The 18,453-nt window shown below is 43.5% G+C and overlaps 1 protein-coding gene across 1 annotated transcript in view; it reads left to right on the top strand.

The window, feature by feature from the left end:
* The window catches only part of LOC140740262 (vascular cell adhesion protein 1-like), a 73,025-nt gene that overhangs the window by 9,541 nt on the left and 45,031 nt on the right, over window positions 1-18,453 (top strand). The window contains exons 2-4 of the mRNA XM_073069379.1: window positions 2,433-2,711; window positions 3,456-3,767; window positions 5,354-5,647. Coding sequence (XP_072925480.1) covers window positions 2,433-2,711; window positions 3,456-3,767; window positions 5,354-5,647 — 885 coding nt within the window. The remainder of the gene's footprint in view (window positions 1-2,432; window positions 2,712-3,455; window positions 3,768-5,353; window positions 5,648-18,453) is intronic.

Here is an 18,453-nt window from a genome sequence, read left to right as displayed (position 1 = left end):
GTTCATCACTCGTGGTCTCGTGGTCCCACAACACATCCTCCACCGTCACAAACGCTCATCAACACCTTCTACTTTCTGAGGAGGTGGAAGAGAGTTGAGCTTTGTACATCCATACCAATGGCATTCTGCAGATGTGCAGTGGAGAGCATCCTGTCAAACTGTATCACCACATAGTACAGAAACTGTACCGTGACGGACAGGAAGGCCCTACAACAGAGTCAGGGTTGTCTATTGCACCGGCCGCACCAGCCTAGGTGCCGGAAAAGGGCCAGTAACATCTTGAAGGATCCCACCCACCCTGCTCACTGACTATTTGTCCCACTCCCATCAGGGAGGAGGCTACGTAGCATCCATACCAAGACCATTTCAGTTTTTCTACATCTTCTACTTCTTTTTATCCTCATTTTGTTTTTGACACTGTTGGAGCCTGTGACTTCCTGTCTGTAGTTCAATCGAGTGAGCTCACTCCCTGCTGTCCCTGAGAGAATTCCAGGAGTGAAGCGCAAACTCGAGCTACCACGAGGAGAAGCTCAGAGACGAGACCCGGGGCTGTGATCGACTCCATATCTGGCTGATTGAAGCATCGAGGAAGATTGAAACATCAAGCAAAATCCAGAGGAGAGTGAGCAGTTCCCGTAGCAGTTCCATTGAAGCAATGCTTCGAGTTGCTGCCCTGGGACGGACTACTAGTTCATGTTGCTGCCCTGGGAGGGGCCACTGGTTCATGTCACTGCCCTACGAGGGGCTTCTAGACCCCAGTGCTCTCAGAGATGTTATCAATATTCTGATAAATTTGTATTGGGCTGTAATACACTTTGGCCTCTTTCAGTTCTATGATTTTTGTGTGTTTTCGCCCATTCTTTCTTGTTGCCGATTGGCAGCTGGGAGTTTGGGGGTTGACGTTCTTGCTGTTGTTTCTCCATGTGGGTGATCTGCTAGTTTTTGAGTGAGGGAGAGGTTAGGTGGACGGTTTCAGTTTTGCGAGTAAATGTTTATTTGTGTGTGTGTGTGTGTGTGTGTGTGTGTGTGTGTGTGTGTGTGTGTGTGTGTGTGTGTGTGTGTGTGTGTGTGTGTGTGTGTGTGTGTGTGTGTGTGTGTGTGTGTGTGTGTGTGTGTGTGCAATACAATGAGAGGGTGAGGGAGGATTAATGCCTTTCTTACAAATACATCTATGGTTTTCTGTATTCCATTGCTATCTGGAGAAGACAGATCTCAGAGCTGTATTCTGCATACAAACTTTGAAAATAAAATGAGCCTTTGAACCTTTGAATTTCAAAAACAGACACTTTCCCCAAGAAGTGAGGCTGATCAACACCTTCACCATAAACTCCAACAGTGCTCTATTATTTCTTGTAAGTCACCTTCGTATAGCCTAACATTGTTTTATGGACATACAATCAATCTGTGTGTATAAGCCATCTTATGTAGTTATATTTATTGTTTTATCTTTCATATTTTCTTTTTCACCTGCATCGAATCAGAACTAACAATTATTTTGTTCCCCCTTACTCTTGTGTACAGGAAATGATATTAAACAATCTTCAATCTAGAGTGTTGAACAACAGATGCCCTGTGTTCTCTAAATAACTCAATGCGTCATTGATGTCTAAAATGCTACCTCTCCTTTATTGAATACATTCAGTAACTTGACCTTTCTCTACATCTATCTGAAGGTTTTTCTCTGCAGCTTGATCCCTCCATCCTGAAACTGCAATTTGGCGTGTCTCTGCAATTCAGATCTTAGGGAGGAGTCAAATCAGATCCACCCATGTTAGAACAGAGTGATGTTTAATGACTTTATTCAAAGATTCAAATTACATTTATTATCAAATGATGTACACACTATACAACCTTGAGATTCATCTCCTAACAGGCAGCCACAAAACAAGGAAACCCAAAAGAATCTGTATAAAAAGACTGTCCAGCGCCCAAAGTAACGAGAGAGAAAACACACTCCCATAAAAAAAGAAAATGACTGAAATTATTCTTTCTGTTTGAACACACGAGGGCCAAAATTATGCTGATAAACATTTATATTATGTGGAAATAGACAGGAAACTAACTGCATAGAATAGGTGCCCTCCACCACAGCTGTGTGAAGATTATTCTCCACACATCCCTCTGCCTCCCAAAACTGTGACCCCTTGTTTACGCTCCTCAGCCAGAGAAAGTATATCTCCTGCATTCAACCTCTCGAGATCAGTCAAAACGACATACATCTGATTCAACCTTCACCAATTCTTCCAAACCTCAATGTACGTGGACATAGTTGTCTCAGTCTCTCTTCATATGCCAGTCCTGCCATCCCCGGAATCAGTCTGGTGAACTGTCCCCTCACTGTCTGAACTGCAAGTATATCCATTCTTAGCTGAGACTGAACTGCACACAACACTTCACTGAACAGATTCCATTTCCCTGTCTGTCTCTGGCAGGTAAACTGAATGGATTTGAGGTTTCGGTCAAAACAAACCCTCCAGCAGTGGAATTTGGACACTCCCTGGAGGTGACCTGCAGTACAACATGTAACGACCCAACGATCATTGTGGAATATAAACCAGGGATAGATCCCAACAGCACTCGTGGTGATAAGTGGATTACAGACCGATTTCCGAGTGTCCAGCAATGGGATTTCTCAGCACCCTGTACTGTAATCTGTCAATCTGCAGGAAAACAAGTGAAGGAGGAGGACAAACAGGTGGTCCCAGTGTACAGTAAGTGAAATCTCTTGTTCTGAACACATCCCATAGCAGAGTATAACATGATGAAAGGCAGCAAAATACGATTATGTATCACTTGAAAACATTACACAGAAAGATGCTGTCTTGTATCAGGGGAGGTAGAGAACGGCCTGCTGGGAAATGGATTTACACTTCACTCCCCCACAATGAGTTCACAGTCTGAAAGGGGTTTAGATATTGACATTGAACAGAGACAATTCTACAGAAATGGGGAAAGGAAGTTCAGAGAGTCTCAGGTCAGAAAAATTGTGTTGCTGTTTCACAATCCAAAATGTTGGACCAATGCGCTGAGTCACAGGATTATTTGGTTAATGGATTTTCACAGCTGAGCCACAGAGTGACAGGTGAATGGTTTACTTCAAAGGTTTCAAAGGTTCATTTAATATCAGAGAAATATCGACAATATACATCCTGAAATGCTTTTTCTTTTCACCAGCCACAAAAACAGAGGAATGCTCCAAAGAATGAGTGACGGTTAAATATTAGAACCCCAAAGCCCTCCAGCTCCCCCCTCACACGTATAAGCAGCAGCAACGTAACAACCCCTCTCCCCCCCCACCCCCAGCAAAAACAGCTGACTTTTGGTGCAGACTGAAGAGATTCATCAAACTGGGAATGTCACAGGGTGGGAAGATCCACAGGCACATTGGTTGTTGGGTTAATTTTTGATTTGGAATGTTCCAATCTCTACCGTCAGTCATGATTCTCCTTTAACAGATCGAAACTTAAGCATTGTTCCACCTCCTGAAGTGCTGGAAGTTAACAAACCATATCAGCTGGAGTGCACTGGCCCGAAGGTCTATCCAAAGAACAAACTCGTACTCACCTGGCTCAGTGGAAGTGAGGTTGTTCAACGTAATTCCACAAAGGACCCAGGTCTCCCGGAAGATGGTCCATTGAAGAATGTCCTGAATTTCATTGCAAGTATTTCAGACGATGAAATGGTGTACACCTGCATGGCAGAGTTGAACTTGACCTCTAACTCCACCAAATGGATCACAAACTCATCTGTAACTCTGCAAACTTACGGTGAGTTCCACATAACAATAAATTTACTCCTGTTTTTGAGAATAGCTTGAACTGAAATATTTTGTTAAAAATAAATACAGTACGATGATGCTACCTTCTGATCATTTTCTCATTATTCCTATTTGATTCATTCCATCAGATCTTGGGAAGTGAGAACCTGGGTATTTTTGCAGCTGTCCAAAAGTTTTTTTCTTAGTGTAAATGTAAATAACCTGCATATTTATTTAACATCCTGACCAAACTCTGGTTAATTAAGCAACTGTGAGAATTTTGAAGTATTTAAGACTTTGCTTGTCCCGTAGGTTGAGAGCTCAGACTCTGAACTCAAGCATTGCCTCAATGTCCATGTATCTAATGTAGTGGACCACGTGAGCTATCAACATGGTCTGCCCAAACCAGTCCTGTTCTTATGAGGTTCTCACCATTGGCAAAGGTGGCCTAATTTCAACTGGAGGAAAGGAGATTTGTGTCATAAAGTACAATCAAGAGTGATCTTTATGGAACAGAGGTTGTAGTTACAAGCTGGCTAATCCAATAGAGGAAGTGAGATCCAGGCTTCCTGTAGGAGCAGGAAATAGGCTGAAACTGAAAGGAAGGGAGAACAGTAAATCTGAGGATAAAAACAAAAGTTAACATCATGAAGGAATTGAAAACTCTGCAGATTTGTAAATCGTATGTGGGTTCTGAAGGTGGACTGGAATCACTCAGAAAGCATGAAAGTGATCTGTGCCTACAGGCAGAAGGAATGGAATACGGAATGAATACTTTGTTCACTCTTTACCAAGGGGGAATATGATGCCAACACTCAGAGAAAGCAGAGGGAAGAGTGAGAATGGATGGGTAAATATGAATGGGAAGTTATTAGTAAGATAACCATGCTCAAAGTTTGTAACTCACCTGGTGCAGAGAAGATAGAGAAGGATGGAGAGTGTGGAAGGGCTTGACATAATCTCTCAATTCTCCCTGAATAGGGAAGGTGCCAGGGAGGTGAGAAATGACAAAAAGGTCATAAGGAGGTCATCAGAAGCTGCAGGTCCATCGTTATAGTCGCAGTGATGGGGAATGTGCTGGAAACGTTAATGTGGGAATACTTAGAAGGCACAAAGACAGCTGAATTTACATAATAACAAGTTTGTAGATGAAATTAGTTTTTATGATGATGAAATTGAGTGATATCCTGTTGAGGATTTTCACACTGTGTTTGACATAGTTCCACATTGAAGTGTGGTGAGTGAAAGCGGCTCATGGAATATTCGGCTCAATTGGACTAAGGAGTAAAAATTGGCTTAAAGACAGAAAGAGGAAATTTAAGTCTGGTCTGTGATGCGAAAACAAGATTCAAGTTAAGGTTACATTGAGATTGATTCATGAGGGCATGATGTTGTACGTACCACAGCTTGTGGTGAGCACCAGACAGAGTGAGAAGCTGAAAATTAGGGAAAATGATCTAATGAAGCATGTGGCCATTAAGTGGTGGATTAGGTATAAAGGGCTCCCAGATGTGTGACCTGGCCAGTCTCCAGCTCCGTCCATCAGTATTTACCACTGCAAACTGAACTGCAGTGAATTTCTTGTGTGTCTTGCAGCTTTTCCAGAGCCTCCGAGGATCCTCAGCAGAGACCCTGTAGAAGTGAATCAGAATGTCACATTAACATGTGAGGTCCCAAACGTCTATCCAGCTGCGAAGATGAGAGTACGATTGTTTTGGGGCGGTGAACAACAGAATTCAGTAACAAATCAGTCAGATGCCACCACAGTCAGGGCAACAGCTACATGGACACCACGAGAGACCGGTCTGACTGAAGTCTCCTGCATGGCAGATTTTGGGGATTATCCATCAATTCCACCGAAAATCGATAGCATTTTCATTGAGGTTTACGGTGAGTATGTTCACTGCACTCAGACAAGGACCAGAACTTAGTTTCCTGTTGTTCGTCGGTGGTGTTTCCTCAAGCGATTGTGTCTCTGTTGATTGAACTGGTAGCCTGAGTCACAAAACATCCCCTGTCAATGGGACCATTTCCCAGTGAAATGAATAGTTTTTAATTGGGAAACTGGTGCTCAGGAAAGATGAGCATAAAGCCGCAGATTTAAATTGAATTGTGATCTTACAGAGTGGTGGAGCAGGCTCATTGGGCCGTGTGACTAGGTTCTGTTCCTAGTTTTATCTTTGGTTGATGATGTTTCCTGAATATACTTATCTGAGAAGCAGTTAACTGTAAGTAAATTTCTCCACAACTTCCACCATCTTTAGCGGTATCCTTGCGCGAGGGACATCTATACCTTCGCGTGCCCACACCCCACTCTCCACATTTCACAGGATTCACTGTTTATGTGATCCCCTTGTCCATTCATCCCTCCCCATTGATCTCCCTCCTGGCACGTACCCCTGCACGTGAAACAAGTGCAACATCTGCCCATTCACCTCTTCCTTCACTACCACTGAGGTCCCGAAACAGTCCTTCCAGGTGACTCAACACTTCAGCTGCACGTCTGTCAGGGTTGTCTACAGTATCCGGTGTTCCCAGTTTGTCCTCCTCTCCATCAGTGAGACCTGATGTACTTTGGGGGATCACTTTCTCGAGTACCTTTCATCTGTCCACAACAGGGATGACTCTCTGGTGGAAAACCATTTTAATTCAACTCCCCATTCCTATTATGACAGGTCGGTCCCTCTCTATGACACGATGAGGCCACACTCATGTTGGAGAAGCAACATCTGGTATTCCATTCGAGTAGCCTCCAATCTAATAGCATGAACATCCCCCTCTCCAACTTCTGGTCATTTATTTCCTCTCCCCCTTCTTTCCATTTTCATTTCCCCTTCTGGATCCCCTCATACCCCCTCTCTTTGTCTCACCTGCAAATTACCTGCCTCTGTTCCCCCTTCCTCCTTTCCTTTCTTCCATGATCCACTCTCCTCTCCCAGCAGGTTCCTCCTTCAGCCCTTTCCATTCTCCACCTCTCACCTGACAGCTTCTTACTTCATCCCCATCCACCTTCTCCCTCGCCTGGCTTCACCGATCACTTTCCAGCCTGTACTACGTCCCTCTCCCCAACTTCTTATTCTGGCTTTTTCTCTCTTCCTATCCCATCATGATGAAGAGTCTTGACCCAAATTTCAACTGTTTATTCCTCTCCATTGATTGTGGCTGATCACTGAGTTCCTGAATTTTGTGTGTGTTGCCAGTAAGAACTGTAAATCAGTCACAATTTCCCATGTAATGAAAGCTAAAATTGTACACCAGGACATCAGCATGCAGGAGTCTCAACTGAACGTTATTGATAACCCTCTGCTTGTACAGTATGTGAACTCCTCACACATGGGAGAGGCTGACCGCACAGTTGCTTTAGCAACATTAGTCCAGTCAGGCAGAGGGAACGCAAGACTTGTTTTGAGAAAGTTTCTAACAATGTTTTCTGTTGTTACAGTTTTCTCCAACCCTGAAATCCACAACACGAGCACCACTGAGGGTATTCCAGTGAATATTACCTGCAGTGTGTTTAACGTCTCAGGGGAACTTCAACTCAGACTGAAGAAGGGAAATGAGATATTAGTGAGCAGGTCAGCCAGTACTGGGCTGACTATCTACCACACTGTGAATCCACGAGCAGAGCTGAATGGACAGCAGTTCACCTGCGAGGCCAAGCTGACACTTCACCATCACTCCAACATCATTATTAAAGAACAGTCCACCGCTCTCGCTGTCCATGGTGAGTAGCAGCAACAGATCAGCACTAAGGACTTGCGATGGTCTGAGGTTATCTTTTCCAACGTTCAGGGAGAAAAGAGGAAAAGACTTTCAGGATCCACATCCCATCAGCCCAACAGGTGCATGGTTGTCAGCACAAACTTCACAGTGGCCTATAGTATTTTTGTATTAACACAAAGATTTTATTTTAAGGAAATGAGATTCCCAAGTAATAAGGCTTATTTATTCTCTGCCTGGGCACCGTTATTGCACAGTCCAACCCAATAAGGGAAAAATTATTGATCAGAATATAAGGAAGGGATTCTCTTGTCTTTTACATAATGTAATCTTAATTTAGCATCTTATCAAAAGTCAGCACTTAGTAATCCCTCAGTACCACATTGGATATTCAGCTGAGATTTTACGCTCAAGTTGCTAGAATGTGACTGAAATCAGAAACAACTGACTGAGAGCTGACAGAGTTCCCGGACACAACAGCCGACAGATTTGTATGTTTCATTGTTGAGTCTCAGCATGTTCGATGTTTTACATCCTGACGCTAATCAAAGTTCAAAGTAAATTTGTTATCAAAGTATGTATATGTTGCCAACTGTTACCTTGAGATCCATTTCCCTGCAGGAATTTGCAAGGGCAAAGTAGAAATATAGTGGAATTTCATGAAGTACTATGCATAACTTCACAAAAACTAAAAAAAACAATGTGCAAAAGAAGTAAAATTATGCAAATAAAAAAATACAGAGAACAAGAATTGTAAAGGTAATTAAAATTGAGTCTGTAGGTTGTAGAACCAGTTCAGATTAGTGATGATTGAAGTTAACCTCCCTGGTTCCAGAGCCAAAGGTTGGTTGTAGGGTAATATCTTCCTGAACCAGGGGGTGTGGGACGTAAGGCTTCCTCACGGTAGTGTAATGGTTAGCACAACATGTTACATGTACAGGTGACCCAGGTTCAATTCCTGTCATGGCCTGTAAGGAGTTTATACATTCTCCCTGTGACCATGTGGGTTTCCTCCAGGTGCTCTGGTTTCCTCCCACAGTCCAATGATGTACAGGTTGGTAGGTTAACTGGTCTTTGTGAATCGTCCTCTGATTAGGTGCAGATTAAATCAGGACTGCTGGGCAGCCAGGCTCAAAGGGCTATCCAGGCCTATTCTGCACTGGATCTGAATAAGGGAGTAAGCAAATAGATTAATAAACAAACAAATAAATATATAGATAGATTGATTGTTTAATACTTGATCATTATAAGCTCGCCTGACACTTCTGTCTATTGAGGAAGCATTCTCAGAGGTAAGAGTGATCAGAAGAGAAGAGTACGTCTGTTATAAAGTGTTTACCTGGGACCGTCAATGACCTGTACTATTGATTTTGTGATTGTTTTTATAGATCAACCTGGATCTTCAGCTTGGATATATGTGGTGGCTATCTTTGCAGTTTTAGCTGTTATTTGTCTGATAGTCTACCTTTGGAAGAGAAGAAGCTAACAAACAGCATAAACAAAGGCCAACAGTAGTGGGACAAAACCCAATGGAAGCATCTCCTTGAAAGAAAATTATACCTGGAAGATACTGTACTGTCATCTACAAATATTCAGACAAAATTTAAATTTAAAATGGTAAAACAGATAAATTCCAGACTGGTACTCCAATGATGTTACTGAGCTGCAAATCTAAAAAAATGTCATTGTCTTCAATGAGTACATGTTACAAAGTAGACGAGATGAAGATGAATTGTGAGATGATATATTTCACGTGTCTCTGTAATGATGAAGCCTTTTATAAATATTTCCAGTTCCCAGTATTCTGTAATCTCTTCCAGCTATTCAACTTTCCCAGGACTCACTCCTGATCCAATTCTGGTCTCTGAACTTGAAGAACAGCAAGTCCTGGTTTTTGCAACTTTTCCACAAGGAGGCTTTCAGCTGCTGACGTTTTAAGTCTCTGTGCCTCCCTCTCCTGTTTTAACATTCTCATTTAAACCCATCTCCTTGACAAAGGCCTTATCACTGCAAGTAATTTCTCCTTGTGTGGAATGGTATCTAACTTTAAGAGCCCAAAAATTTCAAGCAGGTGACCATTCTGTTCCTCAGACTGAGCTCACTGCCCACAAATCGCAAGGGTGGGTGATGCGTAACCCTCACATCCATCAATTCCCTTCTAAGTATTTAACCTCTCACTTCCCCATATCATAATGCATCTCCGACTTCCTTAAACACTTCTTAATTTGTTTAACACACACAAAATGCTGGAGGAACTCAGCAGGCCAGGCAGCATCTATGGAAATGAGTGCAGTCGCCGTTTCGGACCGAGACCTTTCAAATGAGTGTAGTTATCCTCTCTTGTTCAAGAACCTGTTGCTTGAGACATAGCAACTGTTCTTGAAACTGGTGGTGCAAGTTCTATGCCTCTTGAACCTTCTACCTGATAGCAGCAGTGAGAAAAGAACATGGTCTGGGTGGTGAGCATCTCTGATGGTGGTTGCTGCTTTCCTGCGACAATTTTTTATGTAGATGTGCTCAATGTTTGTGATGTGCCCATGATCTACTGGGCTGAATCTACTACCTTTTGTAGGATTTTCCATTCAATGGCATCGGTGTTTCCATACCAGGCTGTGATGCAGCCAATCGATACACTCTCCACTACACATCTATGGAAGTCTGTCAAAGATTTTGATGTCATTCCAAACCTCCGCAGACTTCTAACGAAGCAGAGGAGCTGCTGTGCTTTCTTTGCAATTGCATTTACACGATGGGTTCAGGACAGGTCTTCTGAGACTGTAACACCCAGGAATTTAAAGTTACTGACCCTCTCCACCTCTGATCCTTCACTGAGGACTGGCTAATGGATCGCTTTGGTTGGTGGTTAGAATCCAACAATGTAGAAGCCTACAGATGGGACTAAAGCTTACGTCATCCATCAACTCATTTGAGAATATAAGAGTAACTGAGGGGAAGGAGCAGTAAGTATACATAATAGGAATATTGGATTTCCAGATGTTCTGTGAAAAATGCTGTTGCTTGATGTAAAGATTATGAAAAGTTATTTGCGAGAGTGAGCTGACAAGAGGACACGAAGAATCTGGAAGAAGAAAGGTCCAGCCATTCACTGACCAATCAGTTCAGGCACATGATATCCATTTTTGAGTTATCCCCTTCAACTAAAACTTATTACTGCTAACTTCTATTGAAAAGAGAATTTTCTCTCTCGGAAAGCAGGCTGTGGCTCCTTCACTGCCTGTTGACGCATTCACCTGTCCCCTCTGCTCATCGACAATGGAGTACAATGAACTTTACAATGCACGATGCTGTGCTGCCCCTTGATTTTTTAAACCCCACTCATTATAAAAAAAAGATGCATAATGATTATCTTCACTGCGAAATGAAGCAGCAAATGATGTTTTACAACCCAAGAGCAGAGAGATGCTTTGACAGGAATTGTCTCACACCGACTTGTTTGCAAGAACACGTGACAATGGAGGATTCGTTTTGAATTCTTCGCAGACCTGGTGAACACATCAGTAAACAGTTACAAATGCAATACCATTTAGAAATTCTGTTATCTTTCAATTGTCTTTTTAAATAGTTAATATTCAAAATTTCTGAACAGGTTTTTAAAAATGCTTCTTTTATTTCAATGCCTGTTATACTTTTATTAAGAGTAAAACGATGAACATATGTAAATAACAAAAATGACTCAGTTTTTCCTTAAAAAGAATCAGAATCTGGTTTAACATCACTGGCAAATGCTGTGAAATTTGTTGACTGTGTGGCAGCAGTACAATGCAATACACAATAATGGAGAAAAATGTGAGTCACAGTAAGTGTATTAATCAATTAAATAAGTAGCATAAAAATGAAACGAAATAAGTCAACGAGGGAGAGTTCATGGGTTCAATGTCCATTCAAAAATCAGATGGCAGAGGGGAAGAAGCTGTTTCTGAATCATTGAGTGTGTTCCCTCAGGCTCCTGTACCTCCTTCCTGTTGGTAGTTATGAGAATAAGGCATGTCCTGAGTAATGGGGGACCTTAATGATGGACGCTGGTCCATAATTGTTGTTACAAATTCATTAATCACTGATAATCTCTGCTCAAAATTACCATGGCAGAAGAGAAATTTTTTTTAGAAGACTATTACCAATCTGAGCCTCATGTTCTTAGAAAGGCTCGTCACCCCACTGTAGAGAATGTTATCCTTAAGGCACTCTGCCAGGTGAGCCAGTGACAAGATAGAGAATGGAGAGAGTCTCTGAATTTACCTGGTGTTCTGATCAGTGGAATAAATACCACAGGATCACAGTCTGCAGACGTTAGAATGAACAGACTGGATTGTGCTCGCTATTTAGTATTAAAGAGACATTCTGTACAATATCACAACTGCTTCTTGGCTTTCTAATATTCTTAAGTCAGTCTGAAGTTAGTGTTTACCTGAATCCAGCCTGCTTTGTAAGTAATAAGGTAGAACATTTTAATGCCAAACCAAGGGCAGTGGCCAACAGAGTTTGCTGAGAAATATCATCTACTGTCATCATACCATGGGAGACTCAAGTAGTCTGTCAATTCAAAAGAGAATGTTCTTAAGGCTGAGCGTGAACTAAACTAACAGTTCACTATGAAATCTTGACGGCTCATTTAACGAAATACAACACAGCAGTTCATCTTGAGAGGCAGTCATACTCTTCTAAAGTTATTAATGACAGTCCGGGTAATCCAAGAGTATTGTTTTCAACTACTGATCATCTGTTAAACCCAGCTCCATTGAGGGAACGGTTGCTGAAAGCAGATGAGGCTAAACTTGAGACTTCTGCTGCATTTTTAACACAACAAAAACAAATAATAAAAGATGTAATGTAATACAGTCCTCAAGAATAAACCTTGTTGAACCACGAACACGTCATCACTGTGAGCGAAAGTCCTTTATGAAAATAAGTTCACCTCAACTTCAAGAAATAATCTCTCAGCTAAAACTACCCACTTGTGTTATAGAACCGAGAAGAGTACAGCACAGGAACAGGCCCTTCGTCCCACAATGTTGTGCCAAACCAGCTAAAGAGCAAATCAAAAACACCCAAACATGAATCTCTCCTACCTACACAATATTCATACCCTTCCATTTTCCTTACAGTACATCCATGTGCCTATCCAAATGTCCCTTAAAAGCATCCAATGTATTTGCCTCCACCACCACACCAGGCAGCATATTCCAGGCATCTGCCACTGTCTGAGTGACAATCAGGTTATAGATTAAATCATAGTCCAGCAATTGCATTGCTTAAAGTGGTCAATGACCAATGGCTTAATGCCGACACAGGTAACATCAGGTCTTGTTCTCTTCGATTAGAGCACAGCATTTCATACCATAGATCACAACGCTCTCATAAACCATCTTAATTAATGGGCAGGTCTTTCTCATACTGTCTTAAGCTGGTTTCAATCTTATATAACAAGAAGAAAATTCTTTGTTATTTGTGGTGATTGTGCGTCCAAAATCCATGAGATTGTGTTTGGTGTGCCACAAAGATCGATTCTTGGGCCGTTGCTGCTACAACTCTTCATGCTCCCAGTATGCCAGAGTATTTCAAAACACAAAATGAATTACTAAAGCTATTCAGGTTTGTCTCCCATTTGCTGTGAAATTGGTGGCATCGCTCTGTCGAGACAGACAGAGAGACAGAGGCATGTGGAAGTGTTGGGAAACAATAGTTTGTGTTGTCTGTAGATCGTGGTCGCTGTTTAGGTGCTTGGCTGTTGTGTGGTGGGTGGTGGGTGCTGATGATTTTTGCTGGAATGGGTGCTGGGGGTGGGGGTGTTGATGCTTTGCTGTTGCTTGTGCGGGGAGGAGGGGAGGGGGCTTTGGTTTTTCTGTTGTTTATTATTTTGGAGGTTCTTCTGTTTTTCGTGGATATCTGCAAAGACTAAATATTTCAGGTTACATACCATATACTTTCTCTGATAATAAACAGAACCTTTTCGACCACATGAACACACAACTGCGCCCGAAGACCCTGCGGCTGTTGTCCAAACCTGCTGCTCTGGTGCCTTAACATTAAAGAATGGATGAGTTTGAATTTCAACAAAAAAGAGAAATTTTGGTTATCGGTAGCAATAAAAAGCATGAATATTAGAAATAAATCAAGCCAGAAGTAAAGAATTTGGGTGTTATTATTGACTCTGAGCTAAATTTCAAATCACATATTAGCCCTATTATTAAGACTGCATTCTTTCGGTGAAGAAACATTACAAGAGTTTGATTTCTTATAACATCTCAAGATGTTATAAGGACTATAGGTAAGCCTAGTAATTTCTAAGGTAGGGACATGTTTGGCACAACTTTGTGGGCCGAAGGGCCTGTATTGTACTGTAGGTTTTCTATGTTTCTATGCAGAATAACTGATAAAGGCTTTTGTTTTCAGCCAATCAGACTACTGTAATGCACTCTTTTCTGGATTTCCCAAGGAAGATATTTTGGCTGATCCAGATATCCAGAGCAGGCAGAAGACCAGAGTGGGGTGTCCCTGAAGAGGAGGAGGGTTGAAGATGGGAGAAGGGGTCATCAGTGGGGGTAGGAGAGTCCTTGCCAAAGAAGTAAGAGTTCTGCGTACGCCATGACGCTGAACTCTTCTTCTGCCGGCTCCGGCTCCAAACTTACTTCTTTGACAAGGACTCTCCTACCCCCACCGATGACCCCTTCTCCCATCTTCAACCCTCCTCCTCTTCATGGACACCCCGCTCTGGTCTTCTACTTGCTCTGGATCTCTTTATTGCCAATTGCCGACGGGACATCAACCGTCTTGACTTCACCACACCCTGTTCCAATTCCAACCTCACTCCTTCCGAACGCTCTGCTCTCCGCTCCCTCCGCACCAATCCCAACCTCACTATAAAGCCCGCTGATAAGGGGGGAGCTGTTGTTGTCTGGCGTACTGACCTCTACCTGGCCAAGGCACAGTGACAACTCTCTGATACCTCCTCTTATTTACCCCTTGATCATGACCCCACTAAGGAGCACCAGGCCACTGTCTCCTATACCATCACCAACCTTATCAGCTCTGGGGATCTCCCATCCACTGCCACCAACCTCATAGTTCCCACACCCCGCACTTCCTGTTTCTACCTCCTACCCAAGATACACAAACCTGCCTGTCCAGGTAGACCTATTGTCTCAGCTTGCTCCTGCCCCACTGAACTCATTCCTGCATACCTTGACACTGTCTTCTCCCCCCTTATTCAATCTCTTCCCACCTATGTTCGTGACACTTCACATGCTTTGAATTTTTTCAATGATTTTAAGTTCCCTGACCCCCACCGTCTTATTTTCACCATGGACGTCCAGTCCCTATATACCTTCATCCCCCACCATGATGGTCTCGAAGCTCTTCGCTTTTTTTTGGATTCCAGACCTAACCAATTCCCCTCTACCACCACTCTCCTCCGTCTAGCGGAATTAGTTCTTACTCTCAATAATTTCTCCTTTGGCTCCTCCCACTTCCTCCAAACCAAGGGTGTAGCCATGGGCACCCGTATGGGTCCCAGTTATGCCTGCCTTTTTGTTGGCTTTGTGGAACAGTCCATGTTCCAAGTCTATACGGGTATCCGTCCCCCTCTTTTCCTTCGCTACATCGACGACTGCATTGTTGCTGCCTCCTGCACGCGTGCTGAGCTTGTTGACTTCATTAACTTTGCCTCCAACTTTCACCCTGCCCTCAAATTTACCTGGTCCATTTCCAACACCTCCCTCCCCTTTCTTGATCTTTCTGTCTCCATCTCTGGAGATGGCTTATCTACTGATATCTACTATAAGCTTACAGACTCTTACAGCTACCTGGACTATTCCTCTTCCCACCCTGTCTCTTGCAAAAAGGCTATCCCCTTCTCACAATTCCTCCGTCTCTGCCACATCTGCTCTCAGGATGAGGCTTTTCATTCCAGGACGAAGGAGATGTCTCCTTTTTTAAACAAAGGGGCTTCCCTTCTTCCACCATCAACTCTGCTCTCAAACGCATCTCTCCCATTTCCCGCACATCTGCCCTCACCCTATCCACCCGCCACCCCACTCAGCATACGGTTCCCCTTGTCCTTACCTACCACCCCACCAGCCTCCAGGTCAAACGTATAATTCTCCGTAACTTCCGCCACCTCCAACAGGATCCCACTACCAAACACATTTTTCCCTCACCCCTCTTTCTGCTTTCCGCAGGGATCGCTCCCTACGCGACTCCCCTGTCCACTCGTCCCCCCCATCCCTTCCCACCGATCTCCCTCCTGGCACTTATCCTTGTAAGCGGAACAAGTGCTACACCTGCCCTTACACTTGCTCCCTCACCACCATTCAGGGCCCCAGACAGTCCTTCCAGGTGAGGTGACAGTTCACCTGTGAGTCAGCTGGTGTGGTATACTGCGTCCGGTGCTCCCAGTTTGGCCTTTTATATATTGGTGAGACCCGACACAGACTGGGAGACCGTTTCGCTGAACATCTCCGCTCAGTCCACCAGAGAAAGCAGAATCTCCCAGTGGCCACACATTTTAATTCCACGTCCCATTCCCATTCTGATATGTCTGTCCATGGCCTCCTCTACTGTCAAGATGAAGCCACAGTCGGGTTGGAGGAACAACACCTTATATACCGGCTGGGTAGCCTCCAACCGGATGGCATGAACATTGACTTCTCTAACTTCCGTTAATGCCCCTCCTCCCCTTTTTACCCCATCCCTGACAATATTTAGTTGCTTGTGTTTTTCTCTCTCTCTGCCCATCACCCTGCCTGTTCTCCATCTCCCTCTGGTGCTCTCCCCCCCCCCCCCCCCCCACTTTCTTTCTCCTGAGGCCTCCCGTCCCATGATCCTTTCCCTTCTCCAGCTCTGTATCACTTTCACCAATCACCTTTCCAGTTCTCAGCTTCATCCCACCCCCTCCTGTCTTCTCCTATCATTTCGCATTTCCCCCTCCCCCCACTACTTTCAAATCTCTTAGTATCTTTCCTTTCAGTTAGTCCTGACAAAGGGTCTCATCCCGAAACGTCAACAGTGCTTCTCCTTATAGATGCTGCCTGGCCTGCTGTGTTCCACCAGCATTTTGTGTGTGTTGACTGTTGAAAGGTCGAGATAGGGTGGATGTAGAGAGGATGTTTCCTATGGTAGGTGTATCCAGAGCTAGAGGACACAGTCTCAAATCTGAGGGGCAACCTTGTAGAACAGAGGTAAGGAGAAATTTTTTTAGCTGGAGAGTAGTAAATCTGTGGAATGCTCTGCCGCCGTCTATGGTGGAGGCCAAGTCTGTGTGTATACTTAAGATGGAAGTTGATTGTTTCCTGATCAGTCAGGGCATCAAAGGATATAGTGAGAAGGCAGGTGTATGGGGTTGAGTGGGATCCAGGATCAGACACGGTGGAATGGCGGAGCTGACTCGATGGGCTGAATGGCCTAATTCTGCTCCTACGTCTTATGGTTTTGGGGTCTAAGGTGCAGGTTCGTTTTTAGTGTGAGTTCGGGAGAATCAGTAAAATTTTAATTGCCATAAAGTATCACAGTCACATTTGTCACTGGGATTATATTTGCTGGTCATAGACTATAGAACACAGAACACCAGCACACGATGTTGTGCCGATCCTCTATCCTACTCTGAGATTAATCCCATCCTTCATTCCAGGGGTGCCCAACATTTTTTATGCCAGGCATCAGTACCAGTAAGCAAGAGGTCTGTAGATCCCAGAGTAGGAATCCCTGCTTCCGTCCTACATATCCCTCTATTTTCCTCTCATTCATGTGCCTAAGATTTTATTAAATGCCCCTTATGTGTCTGCCTCTACCACTACCCCCGGCAGCACATTCCATGCACCCACCAGTCTCTCTGTAAAAGTCTACCCTCTTACATTCCCCTATAATTTCCTCCAATCACCTTAAAAGTACCCCCTGTATTAGCCATTCATATCATATGCACAACCCTACACACTGAATACTGAGAGAAAATACACCACCTGAATCAGCAAGGTCTGTTCAAATATAAACTTTTGTCAACCATGATTCTGTTTTCAAAGCTCAAGATTTAAATATTATTTCAATGTTTCAATTTAATATCAGAGAATGTATACAATAAACAACCTGAGATTCTTACTCTACACAGACATCTACGAAACAGAACTAAATCCAATGAATGAATGACGGAAAATGCTAGAACCCCAAAAAACCATCCCCCTTCCAGCAGCAAAAGCATCAACCCAGTGGCCGGAGGGAAGAAACTGTTTCCTATCTCACTGCTCTGGTCTTCGTGCATCAGAGTCTCCTGCCTGATGGTAGAAAGGCAAAGAGGATGCTGGATGGATTGTGGGCTCCTTAATAATACCAAGGGCCCTGCATATGCCGCGCTCCTGATAAATGACCGAGGGTGGTAGGGAGACCCCTATGATCCTTTCAGCTGTTCCCACAGTCCTTTGTGGAAACTTCTGGTCCGATGCTCTGCTGCTCCCACACCAGGTGGAGATGCAGCTTGTCAGGATGCTCTCAATGGTGCTCCTATAAAATGCAGTTAAGATGGGGGTAGGGAGCCATGCTAACCTGAATCTTCTTAGGAAGTGGAGACGCTGCTGTGACTTCTTGTTCAGGGAGATGATGCTAGGAATCTGAAATAGAGACAGTAAATATCAGGTCAGGCAGCATCTATGGAAGGAGAAATGTCAACAATTCAGACCGCAGACCATTTGACGGAACTGTTCTAATGAAGGATCTTCACAATAAAATGATAACTGTTGTCTCATCTTCTGAGTGTTTCCAAAACTTTCTATTTTAATTCAGAGTAGTGAGCTGTGTTCTTGCGGAGTCTTTGCTTTAGTTATTTTTAAGTTGAGAACATTGTAAATGTACTATTTGATCCATTAGCTGAAGGGAAGTGTGGTCTTTATTCTTGTTGATTATAACTTTGAATAAACAAGCTGCTGCCTAGTCTACTGAGTATACCTGTTTCCCCAGCTCGTGGATGAAAGCGG

The sequence above is a fragment of the Hemitrygon akajei genome, chromosome 16 (assembly GCF_048418815.1).
Source record: "Hemitrygon akajei chromosome 16, sHemAka1.3, whole genome shotgun sequence".
Taxonomy (NCBI): domain Eukaryota; kingdom Metazoa; phylum Chordata; class Chondrichthyes; order Myliobatiformes; family Dasyatidae; genus Hemitrygon; species Hemitrygon akajei.
The sequence above is the reverse complement of the archived record's forward strand: the minus strand, read 5'-3'. Positions and strand labels throughout refer to the sequence as shown.